The sequence below is a fragment of the Lygodium microphyllum genome, chromosome 13 (genome assembly GCF_053477565.2).
Source record: "Lygodium microphyllum isolate KBCC chromosome 13, Lygodium_microphyllum_v1.1.10, whole genome shotgun sequence".
NCBI classification, from domain to species: Eukaryota; Viridiplantae; Streptophyta; class Polypodiopsida; order Schizaeales; family Lygodiaceae; genus Lygodium; species Lygodium microphyllum.
Genome location: NC_141147.1, coordinates 121,215,802 through 121,238,107, shown reverse-complemented (window position 1 = coordinate 121,238,107; position 22,306 = coordinate 121,215,802). Strand labels below are relative to the sequence as shown.

General features: G+C 44.2%; 1 protein-coding gene across 4 annotated transcripts; it reads right to left on the bottom strand.

The window, feature by feature from the left end:
- Nucleotides 1–1,055: 1,055 nt before the first annotated feature.
- LOC148027137 (uncharacterized protein ycf23-like) lies at nt 1,056–21,330 on the bottom strand. Of its 4 annotated transcripts, none has more exons than XR_015692939.1 (10): nt 20,969–21,330; nt 20,701–20,766; nt 16,059–16,133; nt 15,773–15,835; nt 15,607–15,666; nt 14,449–14,538; nt 2,530–2,637; nt 2,294–2,416; nt 1,440–1,685; nt 1,056–1,405 (listed from the first exon to the last, which is right to left on the bottom strand). XR_015692939.1 is itself a non-coding variant. In XM_087691677.1 (9 exons), the coding sequence occupies exons 1-9, from the start codon at nt 21,212–21,214 to the stop codon at nt 1,554–1,556; spliced, it is 963 nt and encodes a 320-aa protein (XP_087547803.1). In that variant the 5' UTR covers nt 21,215–21,330; the 3' UTR covers nt 1,057–1,553. The 4 variants fall into 4 exon arrangements, 1 of the variants encoding a protein (XP_087547803.1); XR_015692940.1 differs by having other exon boundaries at nt 1,056–1,368; XR_015692938.1 differs by having other exon boundaries at nt 1,057–1,355.
- Between the last annotated feature and the right edge of the window lie 976 nt (nt 21,331–22,306).

Here is a 22,306-nt window from a genome sequence, read left to right as displayed (position 1 = left end):
GGCTGGAAACATAGATGCTTCCTAGCTTCTTCGCCTAGCTCTCACCTCCTTACAAACAACCCAAGACCGTCTCTTTTGGCACCAACATGATCGTAAGATGGCCTTGTCTTCTCTTCTTTTGCATCAACATGGTAGTGAAAGGGTATGCTTCCATCTCTTCTACATTCACAGATTGGTTTGTTTTTGTTGATACACTTCTACCTTTACATTTACATCTCTGTAAAAGGCCACTTGAGCAAGTAACAATTGCCTTACAAGGGCATGGTTCACTTGAAAACCTTTTTATACTAGCATTCCCATTTTTCATTCTCCCTTGTATCAGCAATGTTTTTGAGTGATTTGGGGCCTTGGAAGGGTGAAAATCGAATCAGCAATCTTCCAAGTGACAAATCAAGCATCCTATAACATGCTTTCCTTTTAAATCACTGGACACAGATTCTGGAACACATTGCTCACTAACCTGGGACCGCCATTTTTTGCCACACAACATTTCCTCATCACCAATAGCCTGAGAGGTGGATTTGCACTGAGGTTTCCTTACAATAGATTATGTATGAGCCCAAAAAAGAAAGGGACCTAGAAGAAAATAAATATCCCCTTTACAATCATGGTAGGACCTAGAGAGTCCATTAGAGAAACATTTGTCCAGTTCCTCGGTCTCTTTGGGGCAAGATCCTTTTAGGTTCGGCAGAGGGCATGCCCCTCATTCCCCTTGGATTTCCGTTCTAAGCATAAGAGGGAATGTTAAGCTACCAATGAACCCCCCCTTGGATTACAAATGATCGGCATCATCTTCATCATCTGGCATCAACTTCTTGGCTGGTTGCTTGGCCTCGCAACCCATAAAGAGTATGACAGACAGACACCTTCACCATCACTCAGCCAACTCCTATGCGAGAGAGTGGCTGTTGGACAACCCCCCACTAATCAAGCACATGCTGTATACCATACCTCAGAGACTTAGTTCATTGAGTTCACTCTTTTTTTAATCTCGGAATGCATGGAAGACTGAGCTGACCCCCTACTACCACCGCTTCTATCCCCGCTACTGTAAATTTGTTCAACTAAACACACTAGCAAATTCATTCATATTCAGACATACATTTGTGGTAACATGGTTAAGTACAAAGGGGACATTATTTGTCTGCATAGAATTAAGGTTCGTTTGACATATGCACGAGGTGTATTTCTAAAGAAAGGCACTGATCGTATAGACGGGGGAGAGGAAGCAGTAACATTGAGCCACCAACTCTCACTGAACTGTACGGTTTGATTTGAGACCAAGCAACAGTCTTTATTCTACCATTGCCCTTTCTGAGTACTCATCCTTCAGCTGTGCCTGTACCAATAAAGTCCTTTGTAGGACAACTGAAAATACTTCAGCTGTGCCTGTACCAATAAAGTCCTTTGTAGGAAAACTGAAAATATCAGACACGCACCTACAGTATTAGATGCCATGAAGATGCAAACCTAGTAAAACCTCATTGGAGATGGCACCAGTCAAATGCCATAGGCTTTCATCAAATGTAGACAAAACGCTGGTCCACATCCCACTATAGTGCTGGTACTTGGAACACTGGCCTCGCAGAAACTTGTGTTGGGAGGTGTAGAGCATCAGCAATACTCCGGACAGCCGCAATCATTGCAACTTGATTATTCAGCTTATTTACAGCAGAACCAACTCCCTGTGAACAATCAGATCCACACAAAAAAAACAAGTACATTAACTGTATATCCTTACTTCCTCAGCCTCAACAATATCAGATGACATGCAGCTTCCTTTCTTAAGAAGGATTGTAGATTAAATTATCGTTACATCGTCGGCCACAACAACATGAGATGACATGGAGCTTCATTCCTTGAGAAGGATGGTGCATTCAATTATCCAATTCTCTCTTTAGGACCACAAATGGGATCACAGGCAGAAATCTCCTGTGGCATCCTCATTTGTTCTTCAATACCAGTAAAAAATAACCTTCCTTACATACACACAATGCCACCTTGGAATCATCTATGACCCTCTACAAGCTCTCAGTTATTCATATGACAGAATTTCGTACTTGCAGGGATTTTTCTTCTCATTTGTGTTTCTATTTTCTCAATTCCATATGACTGACAGAGCTTGATTTTGTACACCAAGGCTGTACTTGCAACCTTGAAGGAACTGCTAATTTGATACTTGAAACTAGAATTGAGCTTAACAATGTGCAGAAATTACATCATATTTACATTAAACACCTTATCAGAGTGAACACAATAACCCCATACATAACAGTGGAATAACAAAGCTTACCACCCCAGCAGCCCCTGCAGCAATAGCTAGAGGAGCTGTCACATCACTTAATCCCGAAGCACACATGACTGGAATTCCTACTGCTTTTGAGATTGAGTATGTTGCGGCAAGAGTCGGTGCAGCCTGCCATAAGGAGACATTCAATAGAGCCAATAACCATCTGCTTGACTATGAAAGAGTGATGCAAATACTGCCAAGATGTTTAACACTTCCTTGGGTATCTGCAGATATGATACCTTCTCAATTAGACCATGAACTCCAGCCTTTGAGGGCTGTGAGCTTGTTCCACCTTCAGTTTGGATTATGTCCACGCCTTCTCTTTCAAGCATCTCAGCTAATCTCACCTGTGAACAGCCAACACATCAGTCAGAATCCACTTAAGGCATAAGATTAAAAGCAGAAGACAACCACAAAAGTTAATGTGAATTTAAAGTAGCTACTTGTGAACATTTGGAGCACCACAGAGTACTTCTCCAAAGTATAAGAGTTTGGAACTCCTTTGTCAGAAGAGAATATTATGACTTAAAGAACTCTTACAATTGTTGACACAAAAGCCTTTTTTAGAATAGCTCCCATAATTAAATCCAACTTGTCTACACTGCGGAGCAAGAGCCTCAGGTTCCATTGTTCAATTGTGTGGTCAACCCTTGAGGGGGACCTAAAGAGTACATGTGAGTAATATGTATGCCAATACATGTTGAGATATCGAGCTCCACTCGTGATATGCCAGGGTGACCGTTGTGCATTTATGTCACCGACTTGTCAGTTGCAGATGCGGTTGGTACACCGCCCATGAATAATAGCTAGACGACAGCTATCCTTATCTACTCTAGTTCGTGGCTCAGTTAGTATGCCACCTTAGTTAGTTGAGTTTGGTTTGAGACCCATATATAGGATTCTTCTATTTCTATGTACTAGAGTTTTTTTTGGCTTACACAACTAAGAAGAGGAAAACTGTTTTCAGCCTCCACCTTTGTGTGCATTCCCCCATTGTGCAAGCAAGAAAGCTACAAGTGAGACTCCTTCCTTCTCTCCCATAATCTTGACATGGTATCAGAGCCTTGTTCGTGATAAGGAGCTCAAGAAAGCAAACCAAGCTCACGGTGTTCTGGTAAGAGGACCAGTATTGCTTTCATTTTCCTGTTTTGGGAGCAAGTCTCTGCAGGTAGCACAGCCGGAAAGTGCAAGAGTGCATTGTCTCGGGTTTGAGACGCCCTTCGCGGTGAAGCAAGAGGGCAGTATATGCTGCGGGAAAGGGCTTTAGCCCTAGGTGACCCTGTTTTTTTTATTTGAGGCCATTTCGAGGCCTATTTTGGAGGCGAAAGTTTTCTGCACGCACTCAGGAAAAGGCCCTATTTTATGCTGTGCGACCACTGTTTTACAAGTCGGTGAAAAGTTAATGTAGAAATTGCATTGTATGCCTGTGCGCAGAGACATTTGGAGTTACAAAATCATCCTTGTTGCCTGTTGATGCAAAATCGTCACTAGGAAGTGACTGTGTGGTCAAATACCACTTTCGTCAGTTTTCCAGACTAGCCCTTGTGAGACTGAAGCTGTGTTCTTTGCAGTGACAAAATTTTTTACAATGTTCTGTGATGGCGTCTGATTCTCTTTCACAGATTGTCACTGAAAAGCTTGACAAGAACAACTTCCAAGCATGGAAGTTTAGAATGACGAATTTCCTTATGGGAAAAGGGTATTGAAAATTCGTTGCAGGAAATGAAAAAAAACCAGTTCTTCCTGATGTTCCCAATCAACAGCAAATGCAAGCATTTAAAGCATGGCATGAGAGAGCCAGGAAAGTTATGTACTGGCTGTCTATCAGCATTTCAGACTCTATGATTGTGCATATTCAAGATGCAAGTACGCCAAAGGAGGCATAGGATACTTTGTCAAAAATGTATAGCACAAATACGCAAGCCAAGAAAATGCAGCTCAAGCAAGAGTTGTACAATGTGCAAAGAGACAGTATGAGCATCAATGACTACCACATGAAGGTGAAGAAGATTGCAAATGCACTTGCTTTCATTGGGTCGCCAGTGGAAGATGATGATTTAGTTTCTGTGACCGTGAATGGTCTAGAAAAGAATTATGCACAGTTCCGAACATCCATTTCCGTCTGTGAAAGATTTCCTGATTTTGAGGAGTTGATTGCTCTTCTAATTTCTGAGGAGCAGAGAAATGGTGGTGCATCTTCTTCAGGAGGAACTTCAAAAAAAGCTGTCTTTTACTCAAATGCTGGAAGAGATAGAGGCAAAGGTAGAGGAGGCCGATCTGGAGGCCGTGGTAGAAATCAGAATATGCAATAAACTCAAGAAAACCAGTCCTATGGAGGAGGACGTGGTAACTCTAGAGACAGGGGGAGCTAAAGAGGTCGTGGTGGATGGCAAAGAGGCCAAAATGCAAACAACAATGTTGAATGCTACTACTGTGGTAAAATGGGTCATATGGCTAAAGACTGCTATAAAAAACAGAATGATATCATGAATGGAAAATTACAACAAGGGAATTATGCATCTTCTAGTAGACAAGTGTAGAAGAAAAAAACGATGTGTGGTATGTTGACTCAGGTGCATCAAACTACATGACAGGTCATGCAAAATAGATGCAGGATGCAAGGAAAATGGAAAAACCAGGATTTGTGGAAACTGGTGATGATACTGCACATCCTATTGTGCAGATTGGAAAATTTACTTTCTCTATGCAGGATGGGAAAAAGAAATACCTGTCGGATGTATTTCATATCCCGAATATCACCAAGAACCTGGAATCTGTTGGTCAAATGGTTGAGCAGGGCTTGCAGGTCAGATTTAATTCTCATGGATGCTTTGTTGAGGATATAAAAAATAAAGGTCGCTTGATAGCAAAAGGAAAGAAGAATGACAGAATGTTTACGTTGGATGCAGACATGTCTGAATTGAGTGCAGCAATGTTTACACATGGGACCGGTGTAGTTGCAGATATTGATATCTGGCATAAACGCATTGGTCATGTTAATGTGCAGCGACTTAAATCAATGCAAGCCCAAAATATTATTGCAGGATTGCCTAAATTCAAGGTTGCAGAAATGCATAAGGTATATGAAGCCTGTCAATTTGGAAAACAGGCAAGGAAACCATTTCCGAGGCATGTTCAAGAGAGTAAGAAGCCATTGAAATTAATCCACTCTGATGTGTGGACTACTAAAGCTGCATCTCTTGGAGGCTGTCATTATTTTATCACTTTTATTGATGACTATAACAGAAAAGTTTGGGTGTATTTTATGAAAAAGAAAAGTGAAGTTTTTGGGCATTTCAAAACTCTTAAAGATATGGTTGAAAAAGAAACAGGCCTGCAAATAAAATACCTAAGGTCAAATAGAGCGGGAGAGTACCTCTCAAATGAGTTTGCAAGGTTCTTGCAGAAGTATGGCATAAAGCAGCAATATTCATGTAGTCATACCCCACAACAAAATGGAATTGCAGAAAGAAAAAACATGCATATTGGAGAGGTATCTCGTACCATGCTCAATGAAAAAGACTTGCTTGATTTTTACTGGGCTGAGGCAGTTGCTACAGCAGTCTACATAATGAACAGGACTCCCACTGCAGCAATACACGGCATGACTCCAGAGGAGAGGTATACTGGTAGGAAACCAGATATTTCTCATTTGAAAATTTTTTGTTGCATTGCCTATATTCATGTGCCAGATGAGTTGAGATCCAAGTTGGATCCAAAAGCTGAGAAGTGCATCTTTATTGGTTACTCTCTGCAGCAAAAAGGGTATAGATGCTATAACCCTTCTACTCGTAAGTTTACAGTGAGCAGAGATATTGTTTTTTATGAGATGAGTAGCTGGTATAAACCAATAAATGTGATTGATAATGTAGATGCACAAAATGGTAATGCTGCACAGAATTCACAGCAGCAATCACAAGATATTAGTGGACCTGGAGCGTCCTCTAGCAGTGATTCACATTCTTCGCCATGGACAGGCAAATTGAGATCAGGAGAATCTTCTCAAAGCAATGCAGATAGTGATATGCAGGTATCACGAAAAGAAAAATAGAAGGTAGATCAGCCCATGTTTGATGTGAATGCAGGTCACTCTTATGTGGATGGTGAATCCAGTGGCTCAGAACAGAGCATTGATGATGAGTTGGGTATTCCTTCTATTGTTACACCTGGAGTAAGGAAGACCAGGGATGTTTTGAGAACACCTGGGAGTGAACCTACTTTGCGCAGGTCTACCAGAGCTAGGTATCCTATGGATAAGCTGAAATATGATGGATTTACAGCCATTCACTTTGCATATATGGTCAAAGTGATACAGGAACCAGAACCCACTTCTTTTGAGCAAGCCATGGGAAAAGAAAAATTGAAGAAAACCATGGATAAAGAAATGAATGCCTTGGAAGCAAATGCTACATGGAAATTTGTACCTTTGCCTAAAGATAAGCATGCAATTGGTTGTAAGTGGGTTTATAAGGTGAAACACAATGCAGATGGCTCTGTGAATAGATACAAGGTAAGATTAGTAGTCAAGGGATATGCACAAACATATGGCATTGATTATGAAGAAACATTCAGTCCGGTTGCAAGGATGGCAACCGTAAGAGCAGTCATTGCTATGGCTGCATCAAAGGGATGGTCTTTACATCAGATGGATGTAAAGAATACCTTCTTGCATAGTGATTTGCAAGAAGAGGTCTATATGGAGCAGCCACCAGGTTATATGCATGTTGTTCATCCTGAGTTTGTTTGCAAGTTGAAGAAAGCCTTGTATGGCTTGAAGCAAGCACCTAGAGCATGGTCTGACAAGATAGGACAGTATCTTGTCACTATTGACTTTCAGATTTCCAAGGCAAATTTTTCACTTTATGTGAGAAAAACAGAGAAATGTATTATGCTACTTGTCATTTATGTTGATGATTTGATTATGACAAGTGACAGTAATGAAAATATCCTTCATGTGAAAATGCTATTAAAGCAGAAGTTTGAGATGAAGGATTTGAGAGAGCTACGTTATTTCTTAGGCATTGAGGTGATTAGATCACCAAGTGGGATATGGCTCTTGCAGAGGCAGTATGGATTGGACATGCTGTCCAAATATGGGATGACAGGCTGTAAGCCTATTTCAGCTTCTTTGGAGCAAAATGTGAAGCTAAGCACAGTTGCAGGTGAGCTTCTGGAAGACCCTACTATATACAGACGCATGGTAGGAAGTTTGATTTATATGACTATTACCAGGCCAAATTTGAGCTATGCTATTGGATTGGTAAGTCAGTTTATGCAGGCTCCAAGGAAACCGCATTTGGATGCGGCTAGACGCATACTCAGGTATGTGAAGTCCACATTGCAGTATGGACTATTTTATAAAACTGGGATTCAGATACAGTTGCATGGATACACTGATGCTGATTGGGCTGGTAGTATTTCTGATAGACGATCTACCAGTGGATATGTGTTCTCTTTTGGGAGTGCTGCAGTCACTTGGAGCAGCAATAAACAACCTACAGTTGCCTTGTCAAGCACAGAGGCTGAGTACAAGGACACAGCAATGGCTGCATGTGAGGTAGCTTGGTTGCATAAGCTACTTTATGATATGCATTAGCCTACAGATGGGCCAGTTGTCATTTATTGTGACAACATGAGTAGTATACACTTGGCAAATAACCCAATCTATCATGCTAGAACAAAGCACATTGAGGTGCATTATCACTATGTGCGGGAGAGGGTTTTACTAGGTCTTATTGATCTAGTTTATGTCAACACAGAGGATCAGGTAGCTGACATATTTACGAAGGCATTGGGCGGGGGCGCAAAGAAGCTGCGCAAGTTCAGAGACCTGCTTGGTGTGCAGGAATTGGGATTAAGCTCAAGGGGGAGTGTTGGGATATCAAGCTCCACTCGTGATATGACAGGGTAACCGTTGTGCATTTATATCACCGACTTGTCAGTAGCAGATGCGGTTGGTACACCGCCCATGAATAATAGCTAGATGATAGCTATCCTTATCTACTCTAGTTCGTGGCTCAGTTAGTATGCCACCTTAGTTAGTTGAGTTTGGTTTGAGACCCATATATAGGGTTCTTCTATTTCTATGTACTAGAGTTCTTTTTTGCTTACACAACTAAGAAGAGGAAAACTGTTTTCAGCCTCCACCTTTGTGTGCATTCCCCCATTGTGCAAGCAAGAAAGCTATAAGTGAGACTCCTTCCTGTTAGAGATCATAGCCTGTTTGGTGGGCAGGCAGGCCTGCACAGTCGGACTGCCACGTGGCAGTCCGACTGCCTGCAGCCGACTTATTCCAGGCTGCGCCCTATTTCTGGCACCCCATTTCAGGCAGTTTTTCGGCTATATATTGCCGACGTTTCCAGCAGTCTGTCCACTCTTCTCTGTCGCAGATTACAGACCGGTGTTGTGCAGTTTTCTGTCTCTGTTCACAGATTTCAGACAGCAGACAGTGCAGACTGCAGCAGACTTCGAGGTGGACAGCAGGTCGCATCGTCGAGGTGGAGACACGCAGTCCAGCGCATTGCGCCCGTGTATATCTTTGTATTCAGCATTCTTTATACAGCAGATCTTCATTGTACACTGTCTCTTTCTCTCCCTTCTCTCTCTGCGTTCTCTCTCTCTCAGTCCTACGCTTCCGCACCGCTGCACTCTGACATGGTATCAGAGCAGTGTTTGAGGGCTGACTGAGCGCAGAATCAACCTGAAGTGGAGTTTCCATCGCGACACAAATTTGTGTTTTTTGCATTTAAGGGCAGACAGGAGGGTTGCGCCTTGGAACAAGGCTGAAACGAGTGTGGGCGCACAGGAAAGAAGTACAGGTGGTGGATTTGCTGCTGTTTACTGCTGTTTGACGCAGAGGAAGTTTAGAGTTTTCAACCTAAAAGTGCAGGTTTTGCTTTTTCATCGCCTCCGGCAGGTGAAGAAGCTTCGGGACGCGGAAGAGCCTTAGTAGGCTGAGTTTACCCAGTCAGAGGGCGCTGCTTTTGCGTTTGAGAAGGCATTGCAGGTGAAGATGTCTACAGAGATGGACTTGGAGTTCCAGGCGATTATGGACCGGAAGGTGCCTGTCTTACCGGCTCTTCCTACAGATCAGAAGCTCGACGGCGACAACTACCGCATATGGCGCGTTATGATGTTGGCCATCCTTGAGTCCTATGATTTGGCAGAGTTGGTACAGGAGGAGATTGACCGGCCTTCGGTAAGAGATGAGTCCAAACTCTCTTCCGATGCTCGTGCGGAGTTGGCCAGGGCCCAGTCTCATTGGGACAAACTGAATGCCAGGATTCGATCCTTTCTCTTTCTATCATGTACTACAGCCGTGATCGCTCACATCGAGCACTTGACGGTGGCTCGTGAGATATGGCTGGAGCTTGATCAAATGTACAATCGGATGACCCTGATGAAGAGGGTTTCTTTGGAGGTCCAGATGCGGACTTTGTCCGTCAATAAGTCTTCTTCGCTAAGGGAACACATTAACAAGCTAAGGCAGCTACAAATGCAGGTTCAGAATGCGGGGAAGCCGATTTCCTCCGAAGACATGGCGATCACACTCTTGTCCCAGTTGCCGCCACGATTCGGTACATTTTACTCTGCCCTTATTGCTTCAGGGCGAGAGTCTACTCTTCGGTGGGAAGAGTTGGTTCCTATGGTCTTGGACCAAGAGGAACAGTTAAAGGGACAGAATACTTCCAAGTCGGAGGCGTTGACAGGTCAAGCCTCTCAGAAGAAGGGGAAGGACCAAAAGAAGAAGAAGGGGGATAACAAGTCCAAGAAGGACAAGGAGAAGGACAAGGACAAAGACTCCACATGCCATATTTGTGGAAAGACTGGCCATTGGAAGAAGGATTGCCCTGACAAAGACTCGAAGGACACCAAGAAGAAGGAAACCAAGGATTCTGGAACAGTGGCTGCACCCTCATCAGCTGCATTTCTACATTTAGTTGTCATTGAGGACGCTTCACCGAATGCTTCTGATGCTGCGATGACGGCTCCCCAAGCTCGAGAGTGGATTGTTGATAGTGGTGCCTCACGGCACATGACTCCTTTCTCAAATGGTGTTGCCCAGCTGCAACCTTCGCGTGGGCAGGTTCTCATTGGAGACAGCTCTTCAGTTTCTATTGCAGGTCAGGGTAAGATGCAGCTTATTCCGGATGGACGAGGTGGCACCCATACCTCAGAGGTTTTGCAGGTACCAGGATTAGGGTACCATCTCCTTTCAGTTCATAAGATTTGCTCCCTTGGTCTTTTGGTGGAGTTTGACAGTTCTACTGTGCGAGTCCTTGATCGTGAATCGAGGAAGGTTCTATCATCTGGATATGAGGAGAACGGCATTTACAAACTGAAGTCTTCCACTGCCCTCTCTACTCTTCTTCTTACCTCATAGTCACAGTCTGAATTATGGCATGCTCGGTTTGGTCACCTGAACTATGACTATCTTCGGAGGGCGTCACGTGGACAGCTTGTTCGAGGGTTGCCGGATATAGTGGTGACCCAGCAGCCATGTGTCTCCTGCATACGGAGGAAGCAGCATAGAGATGCCATTCCCCACACCGCTTCGCGGCGGTCTACTTCACCGATGGAGTTAGTATCTACGGATCTATGTGGCCCTATGCGGAATGAGTCCCTGCGTGGGAGCTCCTACTTCATGCTAATCGTGGATGATTATAGCAGGATGACATGGGCCTATTTTTTGGCACTAAAGTCAGAAGCTTTCTCGCACTTCAAGGATTGGCTTCTCTTTGAGGAGAACCGATCAGGCCGGAAGTTGAAGACCTTGCGATCCGACAAGGGAGGTGAATTTGTGTCTAATGAATTTGCTCGGTTTTGTGCAGATAGAGGAATTCACCAGGAGTTTGCCAATACCAATACTCCTCAAGAAAATGGTATTCTAGAACGGAAGAACCGCAGTGTGATTGAGATGGCGCGCACCATGATGGAGCACCGACAGACCCCTCAGGTTCTGTGGGCCGAGGCTGTGGCTACTGCAGTCCACATTCTTAATCGATCCCCTACTTCGGCCGTGGAAGGGATAACTCCATTTGAGGCTTATTTTGGGACGAAGCCAGATGTTTCTTACTTTCGAGTCTTTGGGTGTGATGCCTATGTTCACATTCCCAAGGCTCACCGTGACAAATTTGAAGCGGCTTCCCGAAAACAGGTATTTGTTGGCTACAGCTCCCAGTCCCAAGGCTACCGACTGTATGATCCCGTCAAGCGGGATGTATATACTAGCCGTGATGTGCGGTTTGTGGAGGTTCCGGCTTCTTCAACGGGTGAGAAGCACCCCGTTCTTGGAGATCCAGGGGAGAGTTTGGCTCCTTCTACAGTTCCACTGGAGCCTGTGCCTTTTGATTATGATTCTGTTTCTGACACAGAGTCTACTGTTCCACCGGATCCTTCTGAGGAGTTACCCCCGGTGGACATTCCAGAGTCTTCTACTGATGGAGAACGACGAGGGGAGGTTCGGCCTCCTCCTCGCTGGGCCCGTGACACACTCCGTGATTCAGGGATCGAGGGGGTTCCTAAGGAGTGGGGACCGCAGGATAGTCCGCGGCGGTGACGAAGGCATCAGGCGCATTCTTCGGAGCTTATTTGCTCCAATTATTGTTTAATGTCCCGTGTTATGCAGGATCGAGAGCCCACCTCCGTGAAGGAGGCTTTACAGTCCGCCCCATGGAAGAAAGCTATGGAAGCTGAGTTGAAGGCTATTGAGAGGAATAGCACTTGGTCACTTGTGCCACGCCCCCCGAAGAAGAAGGTGATTGGAGTCAAGTGGGTCTTTAAGACCAAATATCTCAGTGATGGTACTTTGGATAAGCACAAGGCTCGCCTTGTTGCTAAGGGTTTTGCCCAGCGCCCAGGGATTGACTGTCATGACACCTTTGCCCCCACAGCTCGTATGACAACCATTAGAGTTGTTCTTGCTTTGGCTGGCCATAGGAGATGGCCTGTTTATCAGTTGGATGTGAAGTCGGCATTCCTGAATGGTGATTTGAAGGAGGAGATCTATGTTGAGCAGCCTCCTGGCTTTGGTTCTTCAGATGGGAAAGTCTACAGGTTGAAGAAGGCCCTCTATGGTCTCAAGCAGGCCCCGCGAGCTTGGAACGAGAAGATTGATTCGTTCCTCCAGTCTCAGTTGGGATATCGGCGCTCCAAGGCCGATCCGCAGCTATATGTTTACACTTCCGAGGATGGTTGTGTGCTGTTTGTATTATATGTTGATGATTTGATTGTCACAGGTGATGATGCACAGCAGGTCCAGGAGACAAAGTCAGCTTTACATCGGACGTTCAAGATGACGGATTTGGGGCTACTCCATTTCTTTTTAGGCCATGAGATTTATCAGTCTCAGAGGGGGATCTTTCTCTCCCAACAGAGATATGTACAGGAGCTCTTGGTGTCTTTTGAGATGGAAGATTGTCGGGCCCTCTCTACTCCTATGGATCCGAACTGGAAGGCCACTTCCCATTCAGCTTCTCCTTTGGCGGATGCGTCCCGCTATCGACAGTTGATAGGGTCTTTGATTTGGCTTCTCAACACCAGGGTTGATCTATGTTTTGCTGTTGGGCTCTTGGCAGGGTTCATGAGTGAACCTAAGACGGTGCATTGGCAGGTTGCTCAAAGGATACTTCGGTATCTCAGGGGGACGTCTGATTTGGAGATTCATTACCCCGCAGGGACAGATGGGTCAGATCTTGTACTTGCAGGTTGGAGCGACTCGGATTGGGCCGGTGACGTGGACCACAGGCGGTCTACAACAGGTTACGGCTTTACTTTGGGTGCAGGTGTTATTTCATGGAGTAGCAAGAAGCAGCCCACGGTAGCCCTTTCGTCTACTGAGGCGGAGTATCGAGCCGCGTCTTCCACCACATGCGAGGTAGTGTGGCTTCGGAGACTGTTGGAGGAGCTTGGGTGCCCCCAGACTCATCCTACATTACTGCGATGTGACAATGAGAGTTGCATTGCTTTGGCAAGGAACCCTGTTTTTCATGCCCGGACGAAGCACATTGAGATTCAGTACCATTTCATCCAAGAAAAGCTTCTGGATGAGACCATCACTGTGGAGTATTGCAAGACGGAGGACAATCTTGCGGATTTGTTTACGAAGGCGCTTCCTCAGGCTCTACTTCGGCGACATTCCAGATCCCTCAGGCTTCTGCCCTGTCCAAGCTCTGAGAGGGGGTGTTAGAGATCATAGCCTGATTGGTGGGCAGGCAGGCCTGCACAGTCGGACCAGCAGGCTGCTGCACAGTCGGACTGTGCAGTCGGACTCCGACTGTGCAGCAGCCTGCTGGTCCGACTGCCTGCAGCCGACTTATTCCAGGCTGCGCCCTATTTCTGGCGCCCCATTTCAGGCAGTTTTTCGGCTATATATTGCCGACGTTTCCAGCAGTCTGTCCACTCTTCTCTGTCGTAGATTACAGACCGGTGCTGTGCAGTTTTCTGTCTCTGTTCACAGATTTCAGACAGCAGACAGTGCAGACTGCAGTAGACTTCGAGGTGGACAGCAGGTCGCATCGTCGAGGTGGAGACACGCAGTCCAGCGCACTGCGCCCGTGTATATCTTTGTATTCAGCATTCTTTATACAGCAGATCTTCATTGTACACTGTCTCTCTCTCTCCCTTCTCTCTCTGCGTTCTCTCTCTCTCAGTCCTACGCTTCCGCACCGCTGCACTCTGACACTTCCTTCTCTCCCATAATCTTGACAATACATAGATGACAAGATTTTAATGGAAGGATTAGAAAGGGATAAGATATGGAGGACACTTCAGGTGCCCAGCCCGAATAAAAATTTTGCTGCTAGTTGTATATGCTTCAGGAGTATATGCACCTCATACATGCTGAACTAAAATCTTTCAAATATTTATAATATCCATTATAAATACGTTGCATGTACCCGCATCAAAAGGATTATAGACATGAATTTTGTGCTTGCACCATCTGCCTCAACAGTCCTCATTGGAAGATTATGTGCCAGAGGGAATTTTAATGACACACCAGAGCAGACCTTTTAAGAATGACTAAGATTGTAACCCCAACAGTACCTTCAGGTTTCATTTGTGATTGATGCAAATTTTACATACAGCTCCTCAACAGAAACAATTTCCAGTGAGCAAGTTAAGAATTTCTAAGAACGTATAACAAATTATCATGTTACCTGTTCATCAAGGGTGAGTGTGTGTGGCACAGTTACTGAGAGAACTGTTACAGGTAACAACTTTCTTGTTTGTCTTGCAAGATCCAAGACCTGAGAGAGGAACAAGACATTCATAAAGGTTATTAAGCCCTGCCTTTACGTGAGAAATTCAAGCATGCTCCTAAAATTTACTCAAGCCATTTGAGAAAAGAATTAACTATAACTTAAACAGGAGACTCCAGCTCAGAAGGGCAGTCACTGTGCAGTTTGATTCACAGCACATTGCTTGGCAGATGAACAATGATCACTTCCTGCTATGTACATAAGCAATCCCTGTAATGAAGGATGCAACTAAATCTACCTTTGAACTGCCAAAAGCGACACAAATGGGGAGGGAATGGTGGACTTCCATACCACTTAGCAGGGCTGACAGATGCATTGCAGAAAGAAATGATGGGCTGCACAAAACATAGCACTGAGACACCAATTCATTACTAATTGCTCTAACAAGGAAAGAAACACGCAAGAAATAAACTAAGCACAGCTAGTAGATACTAACAATCACAAGGGCAATATGCTGGCAGCTGGTTGTTTTCATGACATGGAGCAAGTTAATAAGAGATAAGCTATAAATGCACATACTGTTTTGGGCTGACAGATGCATTACAGAAAGAAATGATGGGCTGCACAAAACTTAGCACTGAGACACCAATTCATTATTAATTGCAATCAAAAGGGATGCTGGCAGCTGGTTGTTTTCATGACACAGAGAAAGTTAGTAAGAGCTAAGCTATAAATACACATACTGCTTTTCTTAATCAAGAAGGCGCCTCTTTTGAGGTTTTGAATAGACAACTGATGCATATGGTTAATCTCTAAGTCGGGCAAACAGTGTCTGCACCAGGCTGTGGCTTCAAAGGCCAGTCTTATAAAAAGCTGGAAAAAATCACCAAAATAGCTGGAGATAGTTCTGTGTTTTGATGAAAATGATGACAAAAAAGTTTAACATTTTTCCACAAGGCTGAAGTTCAGAAAACGATTGCCTGAATAGTGAGGCAATACAAAAGAAAACTTGTTACTCATTATACACAATCTGATGGCCCTCAAAATCCACAAATTGAAAATACATGTCGGTGTCTAATCTGCCTAATCTCATCTGGAAGCATGAGAAAAGAATACCTCCTCTGCAGAAAATACACGGTTGCTCCCATAAAATGAATCATAGTTTCCAATTTCTACCTGCATAATTTTGGACAGCTTCTTTTTGTGAAAAAGACCAAAGTGAAGCAACAAATATTCTTTGAAGCAAATGTACACAAATAAATATGAGCAAGCAAGGCACTACCATATGGGCTCCAGCATCTACGGCCTGGGCCAAAGCTTCTGGCTCCACAGCTGAAACACAGACCTGTTCATGTCAACATGGAGCCACACAAAATCAATACTAAGAGCATTACTTGGTGTAAAGAAGTAAAACATGCAGCGTGGGCATGTGTTTCAAGGAGACTGCTTTCTTACACTTACCATTGCCTCACTTATTACCAATAAAGCTACATGGCTAACAAAATTGTTCCCCAAAAAAATGATATAGAAAAGTCATGTGCACAACCCAGAAGGCCAAAAGTTCTCACAGGCAAACTTGACAAACCCAGAGCCATCTTAACAAGGTCAGGACTGCAAGCAATATCCACATGTGTTGCTCCTCCCTGCACATTCATCAGCTAGCTGTTATGTCAAACAAAAATTCACAAGCAAAATTAAACTGCACATGTGCAAAATTACAGCACACATAAAAACCTTGGCATAGTTAGCAGTATGAGAAGGATTTCGATTGAACTTCTAACAAGTGCTGAATCCACCAAACACAATTGAATAAAAACTACTCCACCAAAGACACTATTGAATAAAAACTATCAATGGTACACCTTTCCCTGTGAGCTTTACTGTCCCTTGGTATGCATGCGAATTATGCCGCATATTGCAGGCCATGTATGTCTTTTGCTAGGTGATCTCTCTTGTATGCCTGTCCACATTACCCAATTCAAGCACTTTGCTAATCTAGTTGCATCACTCGAGTACTTCTCTGCTCCAAGTGTTATAGCGCAATGAGGACAAGCCAACACCTGCTTTTGTCATCCTACTCAGACTGTTCATGTCCAAGGCCCTCTTGACTCTCATTTAGGCATCTTGCTGCGCATCCAACCCTATTAACAGTGTGGACAATGTGAAAATTTTCTCACCCTTGAAATAATGTTCTCATCTTCAAAATACAAGTACAAAACTTCCAAACCCTAACAATAATCTAGATTCTACCTTTTGATGATACCCCTTCTCACTCTCCCATGTCTACTGCTGTAAGAGCTCAAGGCTGGAAAATTTATTATCACAAACGATAAAAGTTTTTAACAAGCCAAACTCTTTCTTCCTCGAAACTACCATTGTGGCAGGATGGAACTCAGGTAAGACCATCCAGTATCAAAAATGGACTAGATCTTAATGCAAAACGTAAGGCATAACTAGCCTTCATATTTATGGACTTCCATTCACAAAGACTGCAAATAATTTTCAGGGATCTATACATCTGGCCCAAAATAGCCAGTTGTATTTTCATGGAAAAGTCATATCCATGTGCTTAAAAACAGGCCCCTAAGATTCTGCCATAAAGGGTCATGCCAACTTGAGCATTCAATTTTTTTTTCTCTCTCTCTCTGTGTTCCTTTCTTACTTCTGTACTGCATATCACATCCCTGCTCTCCAGCTGTGCACCATCTCCTCCTGTACCCTTTCCCTAGCTTCTAGGGAACAACCAAAATCCTCACATGCATTGACAATTAATTGTGGTTCATTAACACTTAATTTTGCTTTGCATTAACAACAGCAAGCAATGGTGGCTTTACTAGAGTGCAGCATGGACATGGTAGGGTCAAGGTACTACCCCACTGGCCCCACCTAAGAGCAAGGACATCTAGACGGGCTACATCTGTGAGAGTGCACGTGCAAAGGAGGAAGAAGAATGTATGATCTGCCCCAAGGAGGGGCCAGCTATATATAGTTGAAAGGCCCTTAAACTGGCCGACCAGCAAGCTTGGCCACTAAATGTGGCAATCGGTCAGTTAAATCTGGCCAATCAGCAGTAATAAATGCTGAAAATGTTGACATGGCTGGGGGAAAATGCCGACAAGGGCAAACACTGTATATCGCATCCCATAGGGGCTGTGGAGACTGACAGGTGCTTGGCAAAACCCAGAAATCCACACTAATCTGACTAAGGAAAGAAATGCATGCTCTAAACAGAGCTGCCTCCTCCATCACAGCACATGACCAACATGTCAAAGCTCCCAATGTCCCCATCTGACTCAAAAGTTCACAAGTAAGAGATGACAGTTCATGACAAACATGACTGCTAACATACCCTCCCAGGTCCTAGATGTGGCTGAAGGTCGAAGAAGATGCAGATCCAAGGTTGACAAGAAAAGTATCAATGCTAATAAAGTCCATTGATGTAATAGAACCCTCAATACAAACAGCCTGCTCAGTGAAGACAACCCAAATACTAGGTCAACTAAGATCATGAACAGAAAGGAGTGGAAAGCCCAAGTATAGAACATGTAGGGCTTCTAAAACGGAGCTTGAGGAACAGGTTGGCAATAATGACAAAGTGAGCATCATTGCTGTATCCTTTGAAGATATCATCCTGCCAAGGGGTGCAAGCTCATCCCTCATATCTTCCAAGTTGTTGATGTGATCCTTCAAGGAAGGAGGGTCATCAAGCTTGAGCATCCAAAGTGTCTTCTCCGAGGTGATATCCTATGGGTAAATGTCTTCTAATGATACAAAGAAGCAAGTTTTTCCCACACTTCTGCCACTATCCACAACCTCTATACAAGCACTAGAACAAAATCCTATAGGCTCAAGAAGAAGAAGGATGGGGCTCTACAGTTAATCTGATCCCATGGGACTGCACGATCTATCATCAATCGCACTTGGAGATCCTCCATAGGACAAGGAATAGGGAGTGTAACAAACCCCCAAAGATCGAAAGCGTCAAGAATATACTCCACCTTGCAAGGCCAAAGTAAATAAGTTGATCCATCCAGCCAGTCTTCTATAGGTAAAGACTGAAGAACCAAGCTCCTGCACTGATGGTGCCATCATAAGCATCCTAGGGCCAAAAGGACGGGCCTGATCGGAGACATGAAGAAGGAGGGAGGAAATGGCTGCTCTGATCCGTGTGACCAAGAAAGACACAGTTCCTATTCAGAACGGGGCTCTGACCTTCTATCTTCACGATGATCACACCGCCAATCGGAGGGAGTATGAATAGACTCCTCATCTGAGTCATCGAAGCCTTAGAACCGGTGATGATCCATTTCTCTAAACCTGCAAACACACTAAGTCTATCGTGTTTGGCTGTATAAGGGCCCGAATGGAGAGAATAAGCAACTGCACCTACATTAGTAGATGTCCCACCTTTGTCCCAAGCAACTATAAAATGCAAAAATCTGTGTTTCCTGCAACAAGCAGCCAGCTCAAAATTTGTGTTTTCAGCAGTAGGGTGGCCTTCTCTAAAGGAAACTTTTGTGTCCTCACTTAGGCTCTGATACCATGTGAGCATGTGCCACAAAAGAGGAAGAAGAATGAATGATCTGCCCCCCAAAGCGGGACCAGCTATATATAGCTGAAAGGCCCCTAAACTGGCCACTGGCAAGCTAAGCCACTAAATCTGGCGATCAGCCAGCTAAATCTAGCAGACCGGCAGCAATAAATGCCAAAAATGCTAACATGGCTGGGGAAAAATGCCAACAGGGATAGACACAGTAAATCACATCTTGCAGGGGGCTGCAGAGGCTGACAGATAACTTGACCAAGAAAAGAAAAGCACACTCTGAATAGAGCTGCCTCCTCTGTCAAAGCACGTGACAAACATGTCAAAGCTCCTAATGTCCCCATCTAACTCGGAATGCGGCTCACAAGTAAGAGATGGCAGCACATGACAAACATGACTGCTAACAACATCCAGCCAATGCACACCCTGCAATTACAGCCCCCTCCTCACCATGAGTATCACCATCCTCTGCCTCCAGTCCCCCAACCCTCGTCCTCCCCCTTCCCACATTCATGTCTTCTCAGCAACCTCAATCAGCACCCCTTCCCACCTACTAGATTCTTCCTTTCCCTTCCCAATTGTCCTACCTCATTACCCTTCTTCCCCTTTCCTCACACTCCTATTCCCACCAAAGGTGACAAATTCCATACCCTTCTGCAATAGCAACATAGTGCCCTTCTAATCCAGCAAGAAGTTCCGCATCAATAGGCCAAACCTTCTATGCCACATCAGCTTCTACTGCAAGATTTTTACCGTTCTAGGCCATGATCGTATACAAGGGTTGCGAGTCATGGGGAGTTCCCACTTCTTGAGGAGGTGGGAATCTTTGTGATTCACAAATCTCAAAACGGCAAAAGCTATCTTCTAGAACCGTAGAAAGCATTAAGCCGTTATCAATCCCACCATTATCCTAACACATCGTTTCAGTCTTCTCAAGATGTTTCTAAACCAGCTGCCCAGTCCCCATAAAGTTATTCAAAGTCTAGTAATGCAACATGTCATCTTACTTTACAGCCCTGATTATAAATAAGAGTAGCTTGCATCCTAGTTGGAACAATCAGAGCAATATCGTGCCATACAACCTATCCATCCGCATTTTGTGTGTAATACTCCCATTACTGACAACTGTACATCGTACAATACCACCATTGCTCGTAGAGTTACAAAATGAATTTAGAAACCCCTTTTTCTGCAAGGAGAAAAGAGAATGAATGTGATGACAAATCTTGATAGGGAAAAAGGAGAATAGAGCACATCCTAGTTGGAGTGGTTGAAACATATCAAACCATACAACCCGTCCATCTGAATTTTGCACGTATTCTTGCAAGGACAATAGAAGTCCTTACAAGCTCAAAGAAGCATTTAGCTAACAATAGCTGACCTCCAAGGTGCTAGGGGCACAGCAACGTGTCAAAAGGGCAGTGTGGATTGTCTTCGCTTTAACTTCCTGTGTAAGCTAGTTTGCCACCTTGTTATATATCATGTAATACCATATTCCTGGAATTTTAAATTGATTTGGAAAACCCCCGTCCGTTAAAGGCAAAGAGAGAATGTATGCGATGGAGCAGACCTTGATAAACCAAGGAGAATGCAGCACAGAATGGGGCTATCAGTGACACGAGATTTAAAGAAAAGGAATGAAAGAAATGGTTGGGTTTGTGTTTTACCTTTTCTGCAGCAATGACTACTGAAGCAACTCTTCCTTCATCAAAGTTTTGAAGACCAGCAATGACCTAGAAACAGGAGTGTACAAAGATCGCCAAGTACGTTAAGAGCCTTGGAGGTCAGATAGACAATATAAAAACCAGCTTGCCGATGATCCGAAGGTAAGCTGGAAAAGTTCCATCTGTGCAATGCTGGAACATGAAATGCAGAGAGACAGACACACAGACAGAGAGCAAGTGCGTGTGAGTAGGTGAATTAATAGCTCCTAACCTTGAATGCGCGACGGGCAGCAAAATCCTTGATGGCAAACTCCCTAGTGGTGTCATGATGACTGCGGCCTGCAGCCGAGGCAAGAGGTGGGGCCCACCTGCGAGAGCTGGAAAGGAAGATAGGCCTCGCCTTGCACGGAGGAAGCGACTGCAAAGATGATGAAGGGAAGAGGGATGACGATGATGATGAAACACTCAGAAGAGCAACAGGCGTTACTAGAGAGGATGATGCCATAGCCATAGCCATAGCCGTAGCCGTAGAAACAATGCAAATGCAGATATTATTCTCTAGGTAACGTGCAGTAAATACTAGAGGTTCAAAGAATAGGAACAAGGGTGCCGGGAATGTAGGTGTCGTCAAACTAAAGAATTAAGAACAAGGGCTTTTATTTTTCTCGGGTCGATCACTTATTGAACACTATAACAAATTACATACGCAGCAGAAGTAATTATGAGTTAAAAAGCTTAGAATTTCAACCTTATGGCCCCTTTGTTTCTTTAAAAAGGCGGAAACGGGCCAGATGCCTCCAATCATGAACCAAGGGGTGATTGCATTAGTTCCAAAGTCGCAGGATTGTACCAATGACTCTATAACTGGAGATCCCTCACCATGGTGAATTTCTCTTACAAGGTGCTTGCCAAAACCCTAGCACTTAGAGTCAAACACCTATTTGCAAAGGTCATCCATGGCAAGCAGTATCGCTTTGTCCAAGGTAGACAAATCCATGATGCAACGCTAAATCTAATCTACTCGATGGACTATACTCTTGGTATGCATTCCGACTTCATCCTAATCAACATGGAATGGGACAAAGCATATGATAGAGTTAGTTGAGCCTTTATTTATGGCCGTCCTCTTGGCCATGAGCTTCGGACCGATCTTCATGAACCTAGTAGCTACCGTGATCAAAGGAGCCTTTGTGACTATCAATATTAATGGGGTTTGTTCATCTCCCTTTGCCCCACACAGGTCTATCAAACAGGGATGCCCTCTACCACCCTATTGTTTGCTCCCTCTTCTTCGCAAAATTGATAAGTGCATCCAAAATGGCACTATCGAGGGTTTACCCTTGCCTCAAGCTGCAATCCAATTCTTCATATATGATAATGCATCTAGAGTGGAGACCAACAAACTCTAGTCTCCTAGAGATTTACTGGAAGAGTTCTCTCTTCTCTTGGCTTCCAAGGTGAACTAGACCAAGATCGAGATTTTTTCTTATCCTAAAGAGACCTTGACCAATGAATCCTTCAGCTTGGTTTCAAAGTAGTGAAGCCTAGTGAGCTGGTGAGGTATTTGGGTGCGGAGTTGTGGCCCAATAGTTTAAGTGATTCTTCAACA